At 48.3% G+C, this 19,946-nt stretch overlaps 1 protein-coding gene across 1 annotated transcript in view; it reads right to left on the bottom strand.

Moving 5' to 3' along the window:
• The window catches only part of LOC127911381 (ankyrin repeat and fibronectin type-III domain-containing protein 1-like), a 176,013-nt gene that overhangs the window by 41,909 nt on the left and 114,158 nt on the right, over window positions 1-19,946 (bottom strand). Inside the window, exons 9-12 of the mRNA XM_052477748.1 lie at window positions 10,773-10,872; window positions 2,007-2,139; window positions 1,654-1,770; window positions 1,333-1,548 (exon numbers count right to left, since the gene is read on the bottom strand). Coding sequence (XP_052333708.1) covers window positions 1,333-1,548; window positions 1,654-1,770; window positions 2,007-2,139; window positions 10,773-10,872 — 566 coding nt within the window. The remainder of the gene's footprint in view (window positions 1-1,332; window positions 1,549-1,653; window positions 1,771-2,006; window positions 2,140-10,772; window positions 10,873-19,946) is intronic.

Here is a 19,946-nt window from a genome sequence, read left to right on the forward strand (position 1 = left end):
AAATTAGCTGCGTTTAGTGGAGATGGAGGAGGCTTTACTTCCTATTTCAAAATATAATTTGGGGAATCATGTGTGACTCCATCATTCGTAACAAGTTTCAATACCTTTTTTTGGTAGCATTTCTATGTTGAAGATTGAAAAATAATTTGGTGCATTTTTCCCCAAATTCCATCCAGTTCGCTTTACATTTATATAATATTACACTGGATCTTTCTGGAATAAGTTCCTCCAATTCTTTTCCCTCTAACTTATTCTGTGCCTCTATGGTACAGTTTTTATTGCTGTTTAATTGTTCTGTTAGTCCTTCAATTTCCTTTGTTAATATGGACTCTTTTGATCTAAATTGCTTTTGTTTTATAGATGAGTACTGAATTGCATGGCCTCTAAAGGCACATTTAAAAGTGTCCCATACAATAAGGGGTTCTGCTGTACCTACAGTATGTTAGTTATAAACAAGTTATCCTCCAGTAGGCTTTGATTACATTTCCAATATCCTCACCCATGTGGAAATTCTGTAAGAGTAATATATATGCCAATTATGTGATGATCCGACCGCATTCTGTCCCCTATCAACACGTTTTAAAACTTTTGGTGCCAGAGAGAATGGCATAAGAAAGTAATCAAGTCGACTAGCGTGATTAAGCCTCCGCCATGTATATCTCACTAGTCAAGGGTATTTAAGCCTCCAGATATCCCCTAATTCCAATATATCCATGACACAGAAATACATTGGTTCTGGGATATGCAACCATTTCTTTCTCACTCAACGCCAAAAAACACACCATCCACACATACTGTGTCTTCTGATTACTGTGATTTTATCTCCACCATGTTGAATGAGTGCTTTTGTGTTCCAATTAGTTATATTTGAAGATAGAAAACATATTTTTTTTTTGTTGTATTATTACAATCCATAACAGGGCTAGAATTGTGTGTACGTGTTTGTTTGTGGTACTCATATAGTGATGAACAGTATGGTAGGCTATGGTAAGGTGATGGTAGGGTTATGGTAAGGTTATGGTAAGGTTGTGGTAGGGTTATGATAGGGTTATGGTAAGGTTATGGTAAGGTTATGGTAGGGTTATGGTAAGGTTATGGTAAGGTTATGTAGAGTTATGGCAAGGTTATGGTAAGGTTATGGTATGTTATGGTAGGGTTATGGTAAGGTTATGGGAGGGTTATGGTAAGGTTATGGCAAAGTTATGGTAAGGTTATGGGAGGGTTATGGTAAGGTTATGGCAAAGTTATGGTAAGGTTATAGTAGGGTTATGGTAGGTTTATGGTAGGGTTATGGTAGGGTTATGGTAAGGTTATAGTAAGGGTATGTTCTACCTGTATGGTAATTAGCAGTATGTCCAGTGCGTAGGGTTCTTCAGGTGTGGACAGACTCTTCCTCTGGCTTTGTAGCTTGGACACCTGCATCCACTTCCCACTGAAGAACGAGTACTGGCTCTCCATGTCCCGGATAGTCACTAGCAATACGTTGCCATGACGATCCTTGATGGGCTCGTAGTGGACACGCCCCAGGTTGTGTGTCCCCAACAAGCTCTGAGAATGACATCAATCAATCAATAAATCCTTATATCTGTATGTCTGCCTATCTACTAATCTCTGACTCACATACACCCCCCCCCCACACACACAGGGGTGTACCTGTAGTTGCCCAGCGGCAGCCAACATCTTCTGTCTGGCCTGTAGAGTGGAGGAGGAGGACATGGAGACAGACATACTCTGTCTCAGCCACCGCACATCCTCCCACATACACGACAACTAGAGAGAAAGGGGAATAGGTAGAGAGAGAGAGAGAGAGAGAGAGAGAGAGAGAGAGAGAGAGAGAGAGAGAGAGAGAGAGAGAGAGAGAGAGAGACTGCATTATAAACATAATTGTATAGAAATATTTAGGTACAGTAATTTGATTGAAATGCTGAATCTAGCCTGATGCACGAGTGCTAAAAATTCTCTATATATGGCTGCTGCCCTGTAATGAACTACATTACCCACAATACCTTAGTGAACCATAGGAAGTCCTGCATGAGAGAGCTGCCGTAAGAGTCATCCACCTCCACTATAGGGATCTGGTCCTCTGTGGTCACCAGTAGACTGTCTTTGTGGTAGAACACTGCCGCCAGGTAAACCCCCCTACAGAACCAGCAAAATGGAACAGTCCATCTCAGTTAAACACTCCACTTGGAACAGTTTTACTTCCGGTGCCGACAGAAATGGCCGCCTCGCTTCGCGTTCCTAGGAAACTATGCAGTATTTTGTTTTCTTACGTGCTATTTCTTACATTGGTACCCCAAGTAATCTTAGGTTTCATTACATACAGTCGGGAGGAACTACTGAATATAAGAGCCACGTTAACTCACCATCATTACGACCAGGAACACAACTTTCCCGAAGCGGATCCTGTGTTTTGCCCACCACCCAGGACAATAGATCGGATCCCAGCCGGCGAACCAAAACAATGTCGCCGGCCGTAAAAGGGTCAAGCGAAGCGGTCTTCTGGTCAGGCTCCGGAGACGGGCACATCGTGCACCACTCCCTAGCATACTACTCGCCAATGTCCAGTATCTTGACAACAAGGTTGATGAAATCCGAGCAAGGGTAGCATTCCAGAGAGACATCAGAGACTGTAACGTTCTTTGCTTCACGGAAACATGGCTCACTCGAGAGACACTATCGGAATCGGTACAGCCAGCTGGTTTCTTCATGCATCGCGCTGACAGAAACAAGCATCTTTCTGGTAAGAAGAGGGGCCGGGGTGGCGTATGCCTTATGATTAACAAGATGTCGTGTGATCATAACAACATACAGGAACTCAAGTCCTTCTGTTCACCTGACTTAGAATTCCTCACAATCAAATGCATTATCTACCAAGAGAATTCTCTTCAATTATAATCACAGCCGCATATATTCCCCCCCAAGCAGACACATCAATGGCCCTGAACAAATTTATTTGACTCTATGTAAACTGGAAACCACATATCCTGAGGCTGCATTCATTGAAGCTGGGGATTTTAACAAGGCTAATCTGAAAACAAGACTCCCTAAATTCTATCAGCATATCGATTGTGCAACCAGGGCTGGTAAAACCCTGGATCATTGTTATTCTAACTTCCGCGACGCACATAAGGCCCTGCCCCGCCCTCCTTTCGGAAAAGCTAACCACGAATCCATTTTGTTGCTCCCAGCCTAGAGACAAAGACTAAAACAGGAAGCTCCCGCGTTCAGGTCTGTTCAATGCTGGTCTGACCAATCGGATTCCACGCTTCAAGACTGCTTCGATCACGTGGATTGGGATATGTTCCGCATTGCGTCCAACAACAGCATTGACGAATACGCTGATTCGGTGAGCGAGTTCATTAGCAAGTGCATCGGCGATGTCGTACCCACAGCAACTGTTAAAACATTCCCAAACCAGAAACCGTGGATTGATGGCAGCATTCGCGCGAAACTGAAAGCGCAAACCACTGCTTTTAACCAGAGCAAGGTGAACAGAAACATGATCAAATACAAACAGTGTAGCTATTCCCTCCGCAAGGCAATCAAACAAGCTAAGCGTCAGTATAGAGACAAAGTAGAGTCGCAATTCAACGGCTCAGACACAAGAGGTATGTGGCTTGGTCTACAGTCAATCACGGATTACAAAAAGAAAACCAGCCCCGTCGTGGACCAGGATGTCTTGCTCCCAGACAGACTAAATAACTTCTTTGCTCGCTTTGAGGACAATACAGTGCCACTGACACGGCCCGCTACCAAAACCTGCGGACTCTCCTTCACTGCAGCTGACGTGAGTAAAACATGTAAACGTGTTAACCCTCGCAAGGCTGCAGGCCCAGACGGCATCCCCAGCCGCATCCTCAGAGCATATGTAGACCAGCTGGCTGGTGTGTTTACAGACATATTCAATCAATCCTTATCCCAGTCTGCTGTCCCCACATGCTTCAAGAGAGCCACCATTGTTCCTGTTCCCAAGAAAGCTAAGGTAATTGAGCTAAGCGACTACCGCCCCGTAGCATTCACTTCCGTCATCATGAAGTGCTTTGAGAGACTAGTCAAAGACCATATCACGTCCAGCCTACCTGACACCCTAGACCCACTCCAATTTGCTTACCGCCCCAATAGGTCCACAGACGACGCAATCGCAATCGCAACCACACTGCACACTACCCTAACCCATCTGGACAAGAGGAAGACCTATGTGAGAATGCTGTTCATCGACTACAGCTCAGCATTTAACACCATAGTACCCTCCAAAATCATCATCAAGCTCGAGACCCTGGGTCTCGACCCCGCCCTGTGCAACTGGGTACTGGACTTCCTGACGGTCCGCCCCCAGTTGGTGAGGGTAGGTAACAACATCTCCTACCCGCTGATCCTCAACACTGGGGCCCAAAAAGGGTGTGTTCTGAGCCCTCTCCTGTACTCCCTGTTAACACACGACTGTGTGGCCTTGCACGACCTCCAACTTAATCATCAAGTTTGCGGACGACACTACAGTGGCAGGCTAGATTACCAACAACGACGAGACGGCTTACAGGGAGGAGGTGAGGGTCCTCGGAGTGTGGTGTCAGGAAAATAACCTCACACTCAACGTCAACAAAACAAAGGAGATGATCGTGGACTTCAGGAAACAGCAGAGGGAGCACCCCCCTATCCACATCGACGGGACAGTAGTGGAGAGGGTAGTAAGTTTTAAGCTCCTCGGCGTACACATCAAGGACAAACTGAATTGGTCCACCCACACAGACAGCGTGGTGAAGAAGGTGCAGCAGCGCCTCTTCAACCTCAGGAGGCTGAAGAAATTTGGCTTGTCATCAAAAGCACTCACAAACTTTTATAGATGCACAATCGAGAGCATCCTGTCGGGCTGTATCACCGCCTGGTACGGCAACTGCTCCGCCCACAATCGTAAGGCTCTCCAGAGGGTAGTGAGGTCTGCACAAACTACCTGCCCTCCAGGACACCTACACCACCCGATGTCACAGGAAGGCCATAAAGATCATCAAGGACAACAACCACCCGAGCCACTGCCTGTTCACCCCGCTATCATCCAAAAGGCGAGGTCAGTACAGGTGCATCAAAGCAGGGACCGAGAGACTGAAAAACAGCTTCTATCTCAAGGCCATCAGACTGTTAAACAGCCACCACTAACATTGAGTGGCTGTTGTGTCACCTTCTGTCCATCGTTCGTATGTTTTCCTTGTTTTAGTGTTGGTCAGGACGTGAGCTGGGTGGGCATTCTATGTTGTGTGTCTGGTTTGTCTATTTCTATGTTTGGCCTGATATGGTTCTCAATCAGAGGCAGGTGTTAGTCATTGTCTCTGATTGGGAACCATATTTAGGTAGCCTGTTTTGTGTTGGGTTTTGTGGGTGATTGTTCCTGTCTCTGTGTTTGCACCAGATAGGACTGTTTAGGTTTTCACTTTTCTTGTTTTGTATAGTCTGTTCATGTATAGTCGTCTTTATTAAACACATGAATAACCACCACGCTGCATTTTGGTCCGCCTCTCTTTTTAGCAGAAGAAAACCCTTACAGAATCACCCACCAACCAAGGACCAAGCGGCGTGGTAAACAGAGGCAGCAGCAACAGCAGCAGCAGGAGAAGCGACAGGGGCAACAGCAGCAGTGGGAGAGGCTGCACTATTTGGATAAATGGACTTGGGAGGAGATCCTTGACGGAAGAGGACCCTGGGCAGAGCCAGGGGAATATTGCCGCCCCAAAGCCGAGCTGGAGGCAGCGAAAGCAGAGAGGCGGCATTATGAGGAGCACGACAGAGCGGCTGGAAGCCCGAGAGGCACCCCCAGGGAGAGTGTGGCAGAGTCAGGAGCCAACTCCCCCAGTTTACCGTAAGGAGCCATGGATGGAATTGGAGCTGTCGGCGAAGCAGAGTGCTGAGTCTGAGAGTGTGGAGGATGTATTGGACAGAGTAGAAAGAAAGCTGTTGGTTTGGCATAGTATGCACGGCATACCAGTGCCAGCACCACGCATCAGGCCTACAGTGCGTCCCGCCTGTCCAGTGCTGCCGGAGCCTTCCTCCTCTCCAGCGCAGCCAGAGTCTCCCGCCTGTCCGGCGCTTTCAGAGCTACTGCCCCTCATGCCAGAGGCGCCAGAGCCCCTCATTCCAGAGGCACCAGTGCTCCTCAGTCCAGCGCTGCCAGAGCCTTTTTCTCCAGTCTGCCCAGCGCCGTCTGAGCTACATGTCTGCCCAGCGCCGTCTGAGCTACCAGTCTGCCCAGCGCCGCCAGGATCCGCCAGTCTGCCAGGATCCACCAGTCTGCCAGGATCCGCCAGTCAGCCAGGATCCGCCAGAACTGCCAGTCGGCCAGGATCTGCCAGTCAGCCAGGATCTGCCAGTCAGCCAGGATCCGCCAGTCGGCCCGGATCTGCCAGTCAGACAGGATCAGTTAGATCCGCCATTCAGCCAGGATCTGCCAGAACTGCCAGTCGGCCAGGATCCGCCAGTCTGCCAGGATCCGCCAGTCTGCCAGGATCTGCCAGAACTGCCAGTCTGCCAGGATCTGCCAAAACTGCCAGTCTGCCAGGATCTGCCAGTCGGCCAGGATCTGCCAGTCGGCCAGGATCCGCCAGTGTGCCAGGATCCGCCAGTCTGCCAGGATATGCCAGAACTGCCAGTCTGCCAGGATCTGCCAGTCGGCCAATATCTGCCAGTCGGCCAGGATCTGCCAGTCAGCCAAGATCTGCCAGTCAGCCAGGATCTGCCAGTCGGCCAGGATCTGCCAGTCAGCCAGGATCCGCCAGTCTGCCAGGATCCGCCAGTCTGCCAGGATCTGCCAGAACTGCCAGTCTGCCAGGATCTGCCAGAACTGCCAGTCTGCCAGGATCTGCCAGTCGGCCAGGATCCGCCAGTGTGCCAGGATCCGCCAGTCTGCCAGGATCTGCCAGAACTGCCAGTCTGCCAGGATCTGCCAGTCGGCCAGGATCTGCCAGTCGGCCAGGATCTGCCAGTCAGCCAAGATCCGCCAGTCTGCCAGGATCCGCCATTCAGCCAGGATCCGCCAGTGTGCCAGGATCCGCCAGTGTGCCAGGATCCGCCAGTCTGCCAGGATCCGCCAGTCAGCCAGGATCGGCAGTCTGCCAGGATCCGCCAGTCAGCCAGGATCTGCCAGAACTACCAGTCAGCCAGGATCCGCCAGAACTGCCAGGATCTGCCAGTCAGCCAGGATCTGCCAGTCAGCCAAGATCTGCCAGTCAGCCAGGATCTGCCAGTCGGCCAGGATCTGCCAGTCAGCCAGGATCTGCCAGTCAGCCAGGATCCGCCAGTCTGCCAGGATCCGCCAGTCTGCCAGGATCTGCCAGAACTGCCAGTCTGCCAGGATCTGCCAGTCGGCCAGGATCCGCCAGTGTGCCAGGATCCGCCAGTCTGCCAGGATCTGCCAGAACTGCCAGTCTGCCAGGATCTGCCAGTCGGCCAAGAATGCCAGTCGGCCAGGATCTGCCAGTCGGCCAGGATCTGCCAGTCGGCCAGGATATTCCAGTCAGCCAAGATCTGCCAGTCAGCCAGGATCTGCCAGTCGGCCAGGATCTGCCAGTCAGCCAGGATCCGCCAGTCTGCCAGGATCCGCCAGAACTGCCAGGATCTGCCAGTCGGCCAGGATATGCCAGTCAGCCAAGATCTGCCAGTCAGCCAGGATCTGCCAGTCGGCCAGGATCCGCCAGTCTGCCAGGATCCGCCAGTCTGCTAGGATCTGCCAGAACTGCCAGTCTGCCAGGATCTGCCAGTCGGCCAGGATCCGCCAGTGTGCCAGGATCCGCCATTCTGCCAGGATATGCCAGAACTGCCAGTCTGCCAGGATCTGCCAGTCGGCCAATATCTGCCAGTCGGCCAGGATCTGCCAGTCGGCCAGGATCTGCCAGTCAGCCAGGATCCGACAGTCTGCCAGGATCCGCCAGTCTGCCAGGATCTGCCAGAACTGCCAGTCTGCCAGGATCTGCCAGAACTGCCAGTCTGCCAGGATCTGCCAGTCAGCCAGGATCTGCCAGTCGGCCAGGATCTGCCAGTCGGCCAGGATCCGCCAGTCTGCCAGGATCAGTTAGATCCGCCATTCAGCCAGGATCCGCCAGTCAGCCAGGATCCGCCAGTCTGCCAGGATCCACCAGTCTGCCAGGATCCGCCAGTCTGCCAGGATCCGCCAGTCAGCCAGAACTACCAGTCAGCCAGGATCCGCCAGAACTGCCAGTCAGCCAGGATCCGCCAGTCTGCCAGGATCTGCCAGTCAGCCAGGATCTGCCAGTCAGCCAAGATCTGCCTGTCAGCCAGGATCTGCCAGTCGGCCAGGATCTGCCAGTCAGCCAGAATCTGCCAGTCAGCCAGGATCAGTTAGATCCGCCATTCAGCCAGGATCCGCCAGTTAGCCAGGATCTGCCAGTCAGCCAGGATCCGCCAGTCGGCCAGGATCCGCCAGAACTGCCAGTCGGCCAGGATCTGCCAGTCGGCCAGGATCTGCCAGTCAGCCAGGATCTGCCAGTCAGCCAGGATCAGTTAGATCCGCCATTCAGCCAGGATCCGCCAGTTAGCCAGGATCTGCCAGTCAGCCAGGATCCGCCAGTCGGCCAGGATCCGCCAGAACTGCCAGTCGGCCAGGATCTGCCAGTCGGCCAGGATCTGCCAGAACTACCAGTCAGCCAGGATCCGCCAGAACTGCCAGTCGGCCAGGATCTGCCAGTCAGGCAGGATCTGCCAGTCAGCCAGGATCTGCCAGTCGGCCAGGATCCGCCAGTCGGCCAGGATACGTCAGAACTGCTAGTCGGCCAGGATCTGCCAGTCGGCCAGGATCTGCCAGTCGGCCAGTATCTGCCAGTCAGCCAGGATCAGTTAGATCCGCCATTCAGCCAGGATCCGCCAGTTAGCCAGGATCTGCCAGTCAGCCAGGATCCGCCAGTCGGCCAGGATCCGCCAGAACTGCCAGTCGGCCAGGATCTGCCAGTCGGCCAGGATCTGCCAGTCAGCCAGGATCTGCCAGTCAGCCAGGATCAGTTAGATCCGCCATTCAGCCAGGATCCGCCAGTTAGCCAGGATCTGCCAGTCGGCCAGGATCCGCCAGTCGGCCAGGATCCGCCAGAACTGCCAGTCGGCCAGGATCTGCCAGTCGGCCAGGATCTGCCAGAACTACCAGTCAGCCAGGATCCGCCAGAACTGCCAGTCGGCCAGGATCTGCCAGTCAGGCAGGATCTGCCAGTCAGCCAGGATCTGCCAGTCGGCCAGGATCCGCCAGTCGGCCAGGATACGTCAGAACTGCTAGTCGGCCAGGATCTGCCAGTCGGCCAGGATCTGCCAGTCAGCCAGGATCTGCCAGTCAGCCAGGATCAGTTAGATCCGCCATTCAGCCAGGATCCGCCAGTCTTCCAGGATCCACCAGTCAGCCAGGATCCGCCAGAAGTGCCAGTCAGCCAGGATCTGCCAGATCCGCTAGTCAGCCAGGATCTGCCAGTCAGCCAGGATCTGCCGGAACCACCAGCCAGCCAGGATCTGGTAGATCCATCAACCTGCCTGAGCTTCCTCTCACTCCTGAGCTTCCTCTCACTCCTGAGCTTCCTCTCACTCCCGAGCTTCCCCTCGGTCCCGAGCTTCCCCTCGGTCCCGAGCTTCCCCTCAGTCCTGAGCTACCTCAGTCCAGTGGGGCCCGTTGTTAGGTTTCCTAGGCCAAGGTTAGCGGCGAGGGTCGCCACTCAAGGGACACTAAGGAGGTGGACTAAGACAATTATGGGGTGGGGTCCACGTCCAGCGCCAGAGCCGCCACCGCGGACAGATGCCCACCGAGACTCTCCTCTATAGGTTTAGGTTGTGCGTTCGGAGTCCGCACCTTGGGGGGGGGGGTTCTGTCACGTTCTGTCCATCGTTTGTATGTGTTTTCCTTGTTTTAGTGTTGGTCAGGACGTGAGCTGGGTGGGCATTCTATGTTGTGTGTCTGGTTTGTCTATTTCTATGTTTGGCCTGATATGGTTCTCAATCAGAGGCAGGTGTTAGTCATTGTCTCTGATTGGGAACCATATTTAGGTAGCCTGTTTTGTGTTGGGTTTTGTGGGTGATTGTTCCTGTCTCTGTGTTTGCACCAGATTGTTTTAGGTTTTCACTTTTCTTGTTTTGTATAGTCTGTTCATGTATAGTCGTCTTTATTAAAAACATGAATAACCACCACGCTGCATTTTGGTCCGCCTCTCTTTCACCAGAAGAAAACCCTTACATGTTGCCAATATACTGACTCAACTCCAGCCACTTTATTAATGGAAAACTGATGTAAAAAATGTTGCACTAGCCAATTTAAACAATGCCAATTAATATAATGTTTACATACCCTACATTACTCATCTCATATGTATATACTGTACTCGATACCATCTACTGCATCTTGCCATCTTTATGTAATACATGTATCACTAGCCACTTTAAACAATGCCACTTTTATATGTTTACATACCCTACATTACTCAACTCATATGTATATACTGTACTAGATACCATCTACTGCATCTTGCCTATGCCGTTCTGTACCATCACTCATTCATATATCTTTATGTACATATTCTTCATTCCTTTACACTTGTGTGTATAAGGTAGTTGTTGTGGAATTGTTAGGTTAGATTACTCGTTGGTTATTACTGCATTGTCGGAACTAGAAGCACAAGCATTTCGCTACACTCGCATTAACATCTACTAACCATGTGTATGTGACAAATAAAATTTGATTTGATTTGAGTCCATAATGTACACCCCAGGGGTGTATTTTACACATCACACTACTTGCTCACCTTTTGAGAGTCTTGACAAACTTGTTGGAGGAGTTAAAGAGGTGCTTGAGACTTCTGGAGACGGACTGCTTACGGCTTGGGTTCTGGAGCTTTGATGTGTCTGAGAGTAGGAGAGAGAGGAGAGAGGGAGAGAGGGAGAGAGGAGAGGGGAAAGAGGGGTGAGGAGAGGAGAGAGGAAGAGAGGAGAGATAGGAGAGGAGAGAGGGAGAGAGAGGAGAGATGGGAGGGGGAGAGGGAGAGAGGAGAGATGGGAGAGGGGAGATGGAGAGAGGAGAGAGGGAGAGAGGAGAGATGGGAGAGGAGAGGAGAGGAGAGGGAGGGAGAGAGAGAGAGAGAGGAGAGGAGAGGAGAGGAGAGGAGAGGAGAGGAGAGGAGAGGAGAGGAGAGGAGAGGAGAGAGGGAGAGAGGAGAGATGGGAGGGGGAGAGATGGGGAGATGGGAGAGAGGAGAGATGGGAGAGGAGAGAGGGAGAGAGGGAGAGAGGAGAGAGGAGAGGTGGGAGAGGAGAGGAGAGAGGAGAGATGGGAGAGGAGAGGAGAGAGGAGAGATGGGAGAGGAGAGAGGGAGAGAGGAGAGATGGGAGAGGAGAGGAGAGAGGGAGAGATGGGAGAGGAGAGAAGGAGAGAGGAGAGATGGGAGAGGAGAGAGGGAGAGAGGAGAGATGGGAGAGGAGAGGAGAGGAGAGAGGGGGAGATGGGAGAGGAGAGTGAAGAGAGAAGAGAGGGAAAAGGAGAGAGGGGATAGGGAAGAGGAGATTGGAGGTAAACTGATTATTTTTCTTCCTGTTAAAGAAAACATTTGACCTCTTATTTGTCTGTGTCATTACTTCTGCTGTTTTCAACTTGAACTCGATCCTGTATGTATGTGTGTGCACTGCACTGAAAAGCTCAAATGCTTTCTACTGTTTACTCAGTATCAGAATGTTGTTATTCCTTTCAAGTGAAATGCTGTTATGCAGGAAACTGTTCTTGACCTTAAACTAATGTCCTCTAACGGTTTACTGAGTATAGTAATTGTTGTTATTGAGTTCTTGAGGATCTTTAGTTTTTAAGGAGCACTGTGAATTTGACTCACTTTGTCTGAGTGAAAGAGAGTCGAGGGTGTGGAGAGAAAGGAATCAGCCGTGAAGTAGAGAGAGAGAGAGAGTGAGAAAGCACTAGAGAATGACCTTGTTTACACTGCATGTACTGTAATGACCTGTCACATTTTTTGCAATCGACTAAAAATGAACAAACACAAAACAACAGCAAAAAGAGAAAGGGAGAGGGAGTCAGAGATTAGATGTTCTCAGAGCTGGTCACCTTTCAAGGTTCAGTGGCACTCTGTTGTGTTATCTGAGCCTGTTCAGCTGTCTATCCTCTACAGCCCCCTATCTATTCCCTCTCACCCCCATATCTCCACCTCTCACCCATATCCCCCTGCTATCTGCCCCTGGACCGCTGGACCGCAGCGATGCCAATCGCCATCCCACATGCTAATCGAAAAGATAATCACAGAGTGTAAACACAAGGCAGATAGACAGACGGACAGATAGACAGACGGACGGACAGGCAGATAGACAGACGGACAGATAGACAGACGGACAGATAGACAGACGGACGGACCACAGGATACAGTGCTTTTTGGAAAGTATTCAGACCACTTTAATTTTCCACATTTTGCTACGTTACAGCCTTATTCTAATTAAATTATTGTTTTCTCCTCATCAATCTACACACCATACCCCATAATGACAAAGCAAAGACTTTTTAAAAATAATTTATGAAAAATAAAAAACAGAAATACCTTTTTTTACTTAAGTATTCAGACCCTTTGCTATGAGACTCAAAATTGAGCTCAGGTGCATTCTGTTTCCATTGATCATCCTTGAGATGTTTCTGCAACTTGATTGGAGTCCACCTGTGGTACATTCAATTGATTGGACGTGATTTGGAAAGGCACACACCTGTCTATATAAAGTACCACAGTTGATAGTGCCTGTCAGAGCAAAAATCTCGCCATGAGATCAAAGGAGTTGTCCCTAGAGCTCCGAGACAGGATTGTGCCGAGGCACAGATCTGGGGAAGGGTACCCAAACATTTCCGCAGCATTGAAGGTCCCTAAGAACACCGTGGGGGGGACCTCGGGGAGAAGGGCCTTGGTCAGGGAGGTGACCAAGAACGCCATGGTCACACTGACAGAGCTCCAGAGTTCCTCTATGGAGAAAAGAGAACCTTCCAGAAGGACAACCATCTCTACAGCACTCCAATAAACAGGCATTTATGGAAGAGTGGCCAGCCGGAAGCCACTCCTCAGTGAAAGACACATGATAGCCCGCTTGGAGTTTGCCAAAAGGCAACGAAAGACTCTCAGACGATTCTCTGGTCTGATGAAACTAAGATTGAACCCTTTGACCTGAATGATAAGCGTCACGTCTGGAGGAAACCTGGCACCATCCCTACAGTGAAGCACCATCCCTACAGTGAAGCACAATCCCTACAGTGAAGCACCATCCCTACAGTGAAGCACCATCCCTACAGTGAAGCACCATCCCTACAGTGAAGCACCATCCCTACAGTGAAGCACCATCCCTACAGTGAAGCACCATCCTTACAGTGAAGCACCATCCCTACAGTGAAGCACCATCCCTACAGTGAAGCACTATCCCTACAGTGAAGCACCATCCCTACAGTGAAGCACCATCCCTACAGTGAAGCACCATCCCTACAGTGAAGCACCATCCCTACAGTGAAGCATCTGAATGTCCTTGAGTGGCCCAGCCAGAGCCTGGATTTGAACCTGATCAAACATCTCTTAAGAGACCTGAAAATATCTGTGCAGCAACACTCCCCATCCAGCCTGACAGAGCTTGAGAGGATCTACAGAGAAGAAGGGGAGAAACTCCCCAAATACAGGTTTGTTAAGCTGGTAGCGTCATACCCAAGAATACTCATGGCTTTAATCGCTGCCAATGGTGCTTCAAGAAAGTACTGAGTAAAGTGTCTGAATACTTATGTAAATGTGATATTTCAGTTTTCCATTTTGTATACATTTGCACAAATAAAAATAAAAAACCTGCTTTCTCTCTGTCATTATGGTGCCCGGTGTGTAGAATAATGAGATGGGGGGGGGACTATTTCATCAATAGTATCGTAACAAAATGTGTGAAAAGTCAAGTGGTCTGAATACTCTCCGAATGCACTGTACCATACATTACAACTGTGTATCTGACATGATGTCTTCTTCTTTTAGCTCAGAACCATGTGTGTGAGGTATATACTTTTGTTTCAAAGTAGATTTGTTTAAGACCGAGAAACACTCTGTGTGACCCTGATTTAGCCCACTGCAGTAAAACCTTGCCAGTGAAAAGGAAAATCTTCCTGTCCTGCAAATGCCAGTTCACCCAACCCACACTGAAATATCTCATTCTTTTGTATCCCTTTAGGCTTGCTCCAGTGTAGGGTGAAGGACTGTTTATAAGGTAGATGTAAACATCAGGAAATGACAGATTTTCAGGGCTTTAAACAAGCCGGTTGGAGCACCATAAGGGGACCACAGCTAGTGTTTTAAATATATATATATTTTTACCACAGAGTCGCGATGAGCCGTATATTCAGCCATTGAGAGCCAGCAAGCTAAAATAGATTTTGGCATCAATATGGCGGCCACTCTGGCTGAGAACATTCATGACAGTGGTGTGACATGACAGATGCAACCCATGTCTGTCTGTGTTCTAGTCCTTCTAGAGTGGTGAGGCTGTGCGGATGGCAGGAGAACTACAATGGTACGTCTAGAACTTGTCTGTTTTGTGTCTGTGTTGTAGTTGTCAGTGTGGAGAGTCGCGAGGCCCACCTTAGCAGCCTGGTCATCGAGGCAGAGAGGAGGGCAGGGGAGCTGGCTGCTCAGGCCCAGAGAGACGGGCTTAGCCAGTATGCTGGGATCATGTGTGTTTGTGGAGGGGGGAGGCTGTGTGTGTGTGTACGTGTGTGTGTGTGTGTGTGTTTATTCCTTTATTCTTTAGAACTATAGTAAACATGTTGTTGGTGTTGTTGGTGTTGGTGTTCTTATTATTTGTGGTGTTGGTGTTGTTGTTGGTGTTGTTGTTGGTGTTGGTGTTGGTGTTGTTGTTGGTGTTGGTGTTCTTATTATTTGTGTTGTTGGTGTTGTTGTTGGTGTTGTTGTTGGTGTTGTTGTTGGTGTTGGTGTTCTTATTATTTGTGTTGTTGGTGTTGTTGTTGTTGTTGTTGGTGTTGTTGTTGTTGGTGTTGTTGGTGTTGTTGTTGGTTTTGTTGTTTATAGTGGAGAGAATAGAGGGGAGAGTTTATAGTGGAGAGAATAGAGGGGAGGGTTTAGAGTGGAGAGAATAGAGGGGAGAGTTTATAGTGGAGAGAATAGAGGGGAGGGTTTATAGTGGAGAGAATAGAGGGGAGGGTTTAGAGTGGAGAGAATAGAGGGGAGAGTTTATAGTGGAGAGAATAGAGGGGAGGGTTTATAGTGGAGAGAATAGAGGGGAGAGTTTATAGTGGAGAGAATAGAGGGGAGGGTTTCGAGAGGAGAGAATAGAGGGGAGGGTTTAGAGTGGAGAGAATAGAGAGGAGGGTTTATAGTGGAGATAATAGAGGGGAGGGTTTATAGTGGAGAGAATAGAGGGGAGGGTTTATAGTGGAGAGAATAGAGGGGAGGGTTTAGAGTGGAGAGAATAGAGGGGAGGGTTTATAGTGGAGATAATAGTGGGGAGGGTTTCGAGAGGAGAGAATAGAGGGGAGGGTTTAGAGTGGAGAGAATAGAGGGGAGAGTTTAGAGTGGAGATAATAGAGGGGAGAGTTTATAGTGGAGAGAATAGAGGGGAGGGTTTATAGTGGAGAGAATAGAGGGGAGGGTTTATAGTGGAGATAATAGAGGGGAGGGTTTATAGTGGTGTCACGCCCTGGTCGAAGTATTTTGTGTTTTTCTTCATGTATTTGGTCAGGCCAGGGTGTGACATGGGTTTTTGTATGTGGTGTGTAGCTTAGTGGGATTGTAGCTTAGTGGGGTGTTCTAGGAGAGTCTATGGCTGTCTGAAGTGGTTCTCAATCAGAGGCAGGTGTTTATCGTTGTCTCTGATTGGGAACCATATTTAGGCAGCCATATTCTTTGGTTGTATTGTGGGTGATTGTCCTGAGTGTCTTGATGTCCTTGTTCGATGTTAGTTGACACAAGTATAGGCTGTTTTCGGTTTTCGTTTATTTGTTTTGTTAGTATTTGTGTTTAGTCGTGTTTACGTTTATTTTCAATAAACATGGATCGCAATCGACACGCTGCAGTTTGGTCCGACTCTCCTTCACCATATGAAAACCGTGACAAGTGGAGATAATAGAGGGGAGGGTTTCGAGGGGAGAGTTAAGAATACTTATGAAAATATTATATTTTTATTTTTATGTAAATGTGATCAGTTTTTTATTATTATGTAAAAAATAGAAACACTTTTTGCTTGGTCATTATGGGGTACTATGTGTAGATTGATGAGGGAATTTTTTTTTTTTTTATACATTTTAGAATAATTCTGTAATATAATAAAACGTGGAAAAAGTAAAGGGCTCTGAATACTTTCCGAATGCACAGCGCACACTCCCAGTTCTCCTGTCTCTCTCTCTCCAGTCTCTCTCTCTCTCTCTCTCTCCAGTCTCTCTCTCCAGTCTCTCTCTCTCTCTCTCTCTCTCTCTCTCTCCCCTCTCTCTCTCTCCCCTCTCTCTCTGTGTGTCTCTCTCTGTGGCTCTGAATTTCTCTGCGTTTCTCTCAATTTCAATTCAATTTCAATTTGAGGGCTTTATTAGCATGGGAAACATATGTTAACATTGCCAGAACAAGTGAAATAGAGAACAAAAGTGAAATAAACAAAAAAAACAGTAAACATTACACTCCAAAAGTTCCAAAAGAATAAAGACATTTGAAATGTTATATTATGTGCAAAAAAAAGTACAAAGGGGAATATAAATATTAAAATACATTTTTATTTATTTAACTAGGCAAGTCAGTTAAGAAAAATCCTTATTTACAATGACGGCCTACCCCAAATCCTAACCGGGAAGAAGCTGGGCCAATTGCGCGCCACCCTATGGGACTCCCAATAACGGCCGGTTGTGATACAGCCTGGAATTCAACCAGGGTCGGTTGTGATGCCTCAAGCACTGAGACGCAGTGCCTTAGACCGCTGGGCCACTCGGGAGCCCCATTCAATAGCTTTCTTCTGGCAACAGGTCACAATTGTTGCTGCTGTGATTGCACACTGTGGTATTTCACCCAGTGTATTTGGGAGTTGATCAAAACTGGGTATGTTTTCAAATTCTTTGTGGGTCTGTGTAATCTGAGTGTCTCTGATATGGTCATACAATTGGCAGGAGGTTAGGAAGTGCAGCTCAGTTTCCACCTCATTTTGTGGACAGTGATAACATATCCTGTCTTCTCTTGAGAGCCAGGTCTGCCTACGACGGCCATTCTCAATAGCAAGACAATGCTCACATTTTTTTCAACAATTGTTTACAGACAGATTATTTCACGTACACTAAGTTGACTGTACATAGTCAAAGCTTTCCTTAAGTTTGGATCAGTCACAGTGGTCAGGTATTCTGCCACTGAGTACTCTCTGTTTAGGATCAGTCACAGTGGTCAGGTATTCTGCCACTGAGTACTCTCTGTTTAGGATCAGTCACAGTGGTCAGGTATTCTGCCACTGAGTACTCTCTGTTTAGGATCAGTCACAGTGGTCAGGTATTCTGCCACTGAGTACTCTCTGTTTAGGGTCAGTCACAGTGGTCAGGTATTCTGCCACTGAGTACTCTCTGTTTAGCATCAGTCACAGTGGTCGGGTATTCTGCCACTGAGTACTCTCTGTTTAGCATCAGTCACAGTGGTCGGGTATTCTGCCACTGAGTACTCTCTGTTTAGGGTCAGTCACAGTGGTCAGGTATTCTGCCACTGAGTACTCTCTGTTTAGGATCAGTCACAGTGGTCAGGTATTCTGCCACTGAGTACTCTCTGTTTAGGATCAGTCACAGTGGTCAGGTATTCTGCCACTGAGTACTCTCTGTTTAGGATCAGTCACAGTGGTCAGGTATTCTGCCACTGAGTACTCTCTGTTTAGGGTCAGTCACAGTGGTCAGGTATTCTGCCACTGAGTACTCTCTGTTTAGGATCAGTCACAGTGGTCAGGTATTCTGCCACTGAGTACTCTCTGTTTAGGATCAGTCACAGTGGTCAGGTATTCTGCCACTGAGTACTCTCTGTTTAGGATCAGTCACAGTGGTCAGGTATTCTGCCACTGAGTACTCTCCGTTTAGGATCAGTCACAGTGGTCAGGTATTCTGCCACTGAGTACTCTCTGTTTAGGGTCAGTCACAGTGGTCAGGTATTCTGCCACTGAGTACTCTCTGTTTAGGATCAGTCACAGTGGTCAGGTATTCTGCCACTGAGTACTCTCTGTTTAGGGTCAGTCACAGTGGTCAGGTATTCTGCCACTGAGTACTCTCTGTTTAGGGTCAGTCACAGTGGTCAGGTATTCTGCCACTGAGTACTCTCTGTTTAGGGTCAGTCACAGTGGTCAGGTATTCTGCCACTGAGTACTCTCTGTTTAGGGTCAGTCACAGTGGTCAGGTATTCTGCCACTGAGTACTCTCTGTTTAGGGTCAGTCACAGTGGTCAGGTATTCTGCCACTGAGTACTCTCTGTTTAGGGACAAATAGCATTCTAGTTTGGTATGTTGTTTTGTTCATTCTTTCCATTGCAAGTAATTACAGTTGAAGTCAGAAGTTTACATACACTTAGGTTGGAGTCATTAAAACTCATTTTTCAACCACTCCACAAATTAATTTGAGTAATTTGGAGGTCTGCCTGTGGATGTATTTCAAGGCTGACCTTAAAACTCAGTGCCTCTTGCGTGACATCATGGGAAAATCAAAAGAAATCAGTCAAGCGCTCAGAAAAGAAAATGTAGACCTCCACAAGTCTGGTTCATCCTTGGGAGCAATTTCCAAACGCCTTAAGGTACCACATTCATCTGTACAAACAATAGTACGCAAGTATAAACACTGTGGGACCACACAGCATTCATACCGCTCAGGAGGAGACGCGTTCTGTCCCCTAGAGATGAATGTACTTTGATGCGAAAAGTGCAGATCAATCCCAGAACAACAGCAAAGGACCTTGTGAAGATGCTGGAGGAAACATGTACAAAAGTATCTATATCCACAGTAAAACGAGTCCAATATCGACATAACCTGAAAGGCCTCTCAGCAAGGAAGAAGCCACTGCTCCAAAACCACCAGAAAAAAAGCCAGACTACGGTTTGCTACTGTACATCGGGACAAAGATCGTACTTTTTGGAGAAATGTCCTCTGGTCTGATGAAACAAAAATAGAACTGTTTGGCCATAATGACCATCGTTATGTTTGGAGGAAAAGGATTAGGCTTGCAAGCCGAAGAACACCATCCCAACCGTGGAGCACGGGGGTGGCAGCACCATGTTGTGGGGGAGCTTTGCTGCAGATGGAACTGGTGCACTTCACAAAATAGATGGCATCATGAGGAAAGAAACTTATGTGGATATATTGAAGGAACAACTCAAGACATCAGTCAGGAAGTTAAAGCTTGGTCGCAAATGGGTCTTCCAAATGGACAATGACCCCAAGCATACAGGCAGTTAACCCACTGTTCCCAGGCCGTCATTGAAAATAAGAATATGTTCTTAACTGACTTGCCTGGTTAAATAAAGGTAAAATAAAATAAAAAATACTTCCAAAGTTGTGGCAAAATGGCTTAAGAACAACAAAGTCAAGGTATTGGAGTGGCCATCACAAAGCCCTGACCTCAATCCTATAGAACATTTGTGGGCAGAACTGAAAAAGCATGTGAGAGCAAGGAGGCCTACAAACCTGACTCAGTTACACCAGCTCTGTCAGGAGGAATGGGCCAAAATCCCCCCAATTCATTTTGGGAAGCTGGTGGAAGGCTAACCGAAACATTTGACCCAAGTTAAACAATTTAAAGGCAATGCTACCAAATACTAATTGAGTGTATGTAAACTTCTGACCCACTGGGAATGTGATAAAAGAAATAAAAGCTGAAATAAATCATTCTCTCTACTATTATTCTGACATTTCACAGTCTTAAAATAAAGTGGTGATCCTAACTGACCTAAAACAGGGAAGTTTTACTAGGATT

The sequence above is a fragment of the Oncorhynchus keta genome, chromosome 24 (genome assembly GCF_023373465.1).
Source record: "Oncorhynchus keta strain PuntledgeMale-10-30-2019 chromosome 24, Oket_V2, whole genome shotgun sequence".
Lineage (NCBI taxonomy): Eukaryota > Metazoa > Chordata > Actinopteri > Salmoniformes > Salmonidae > Oncorhynchus > Oncorhynchus keta.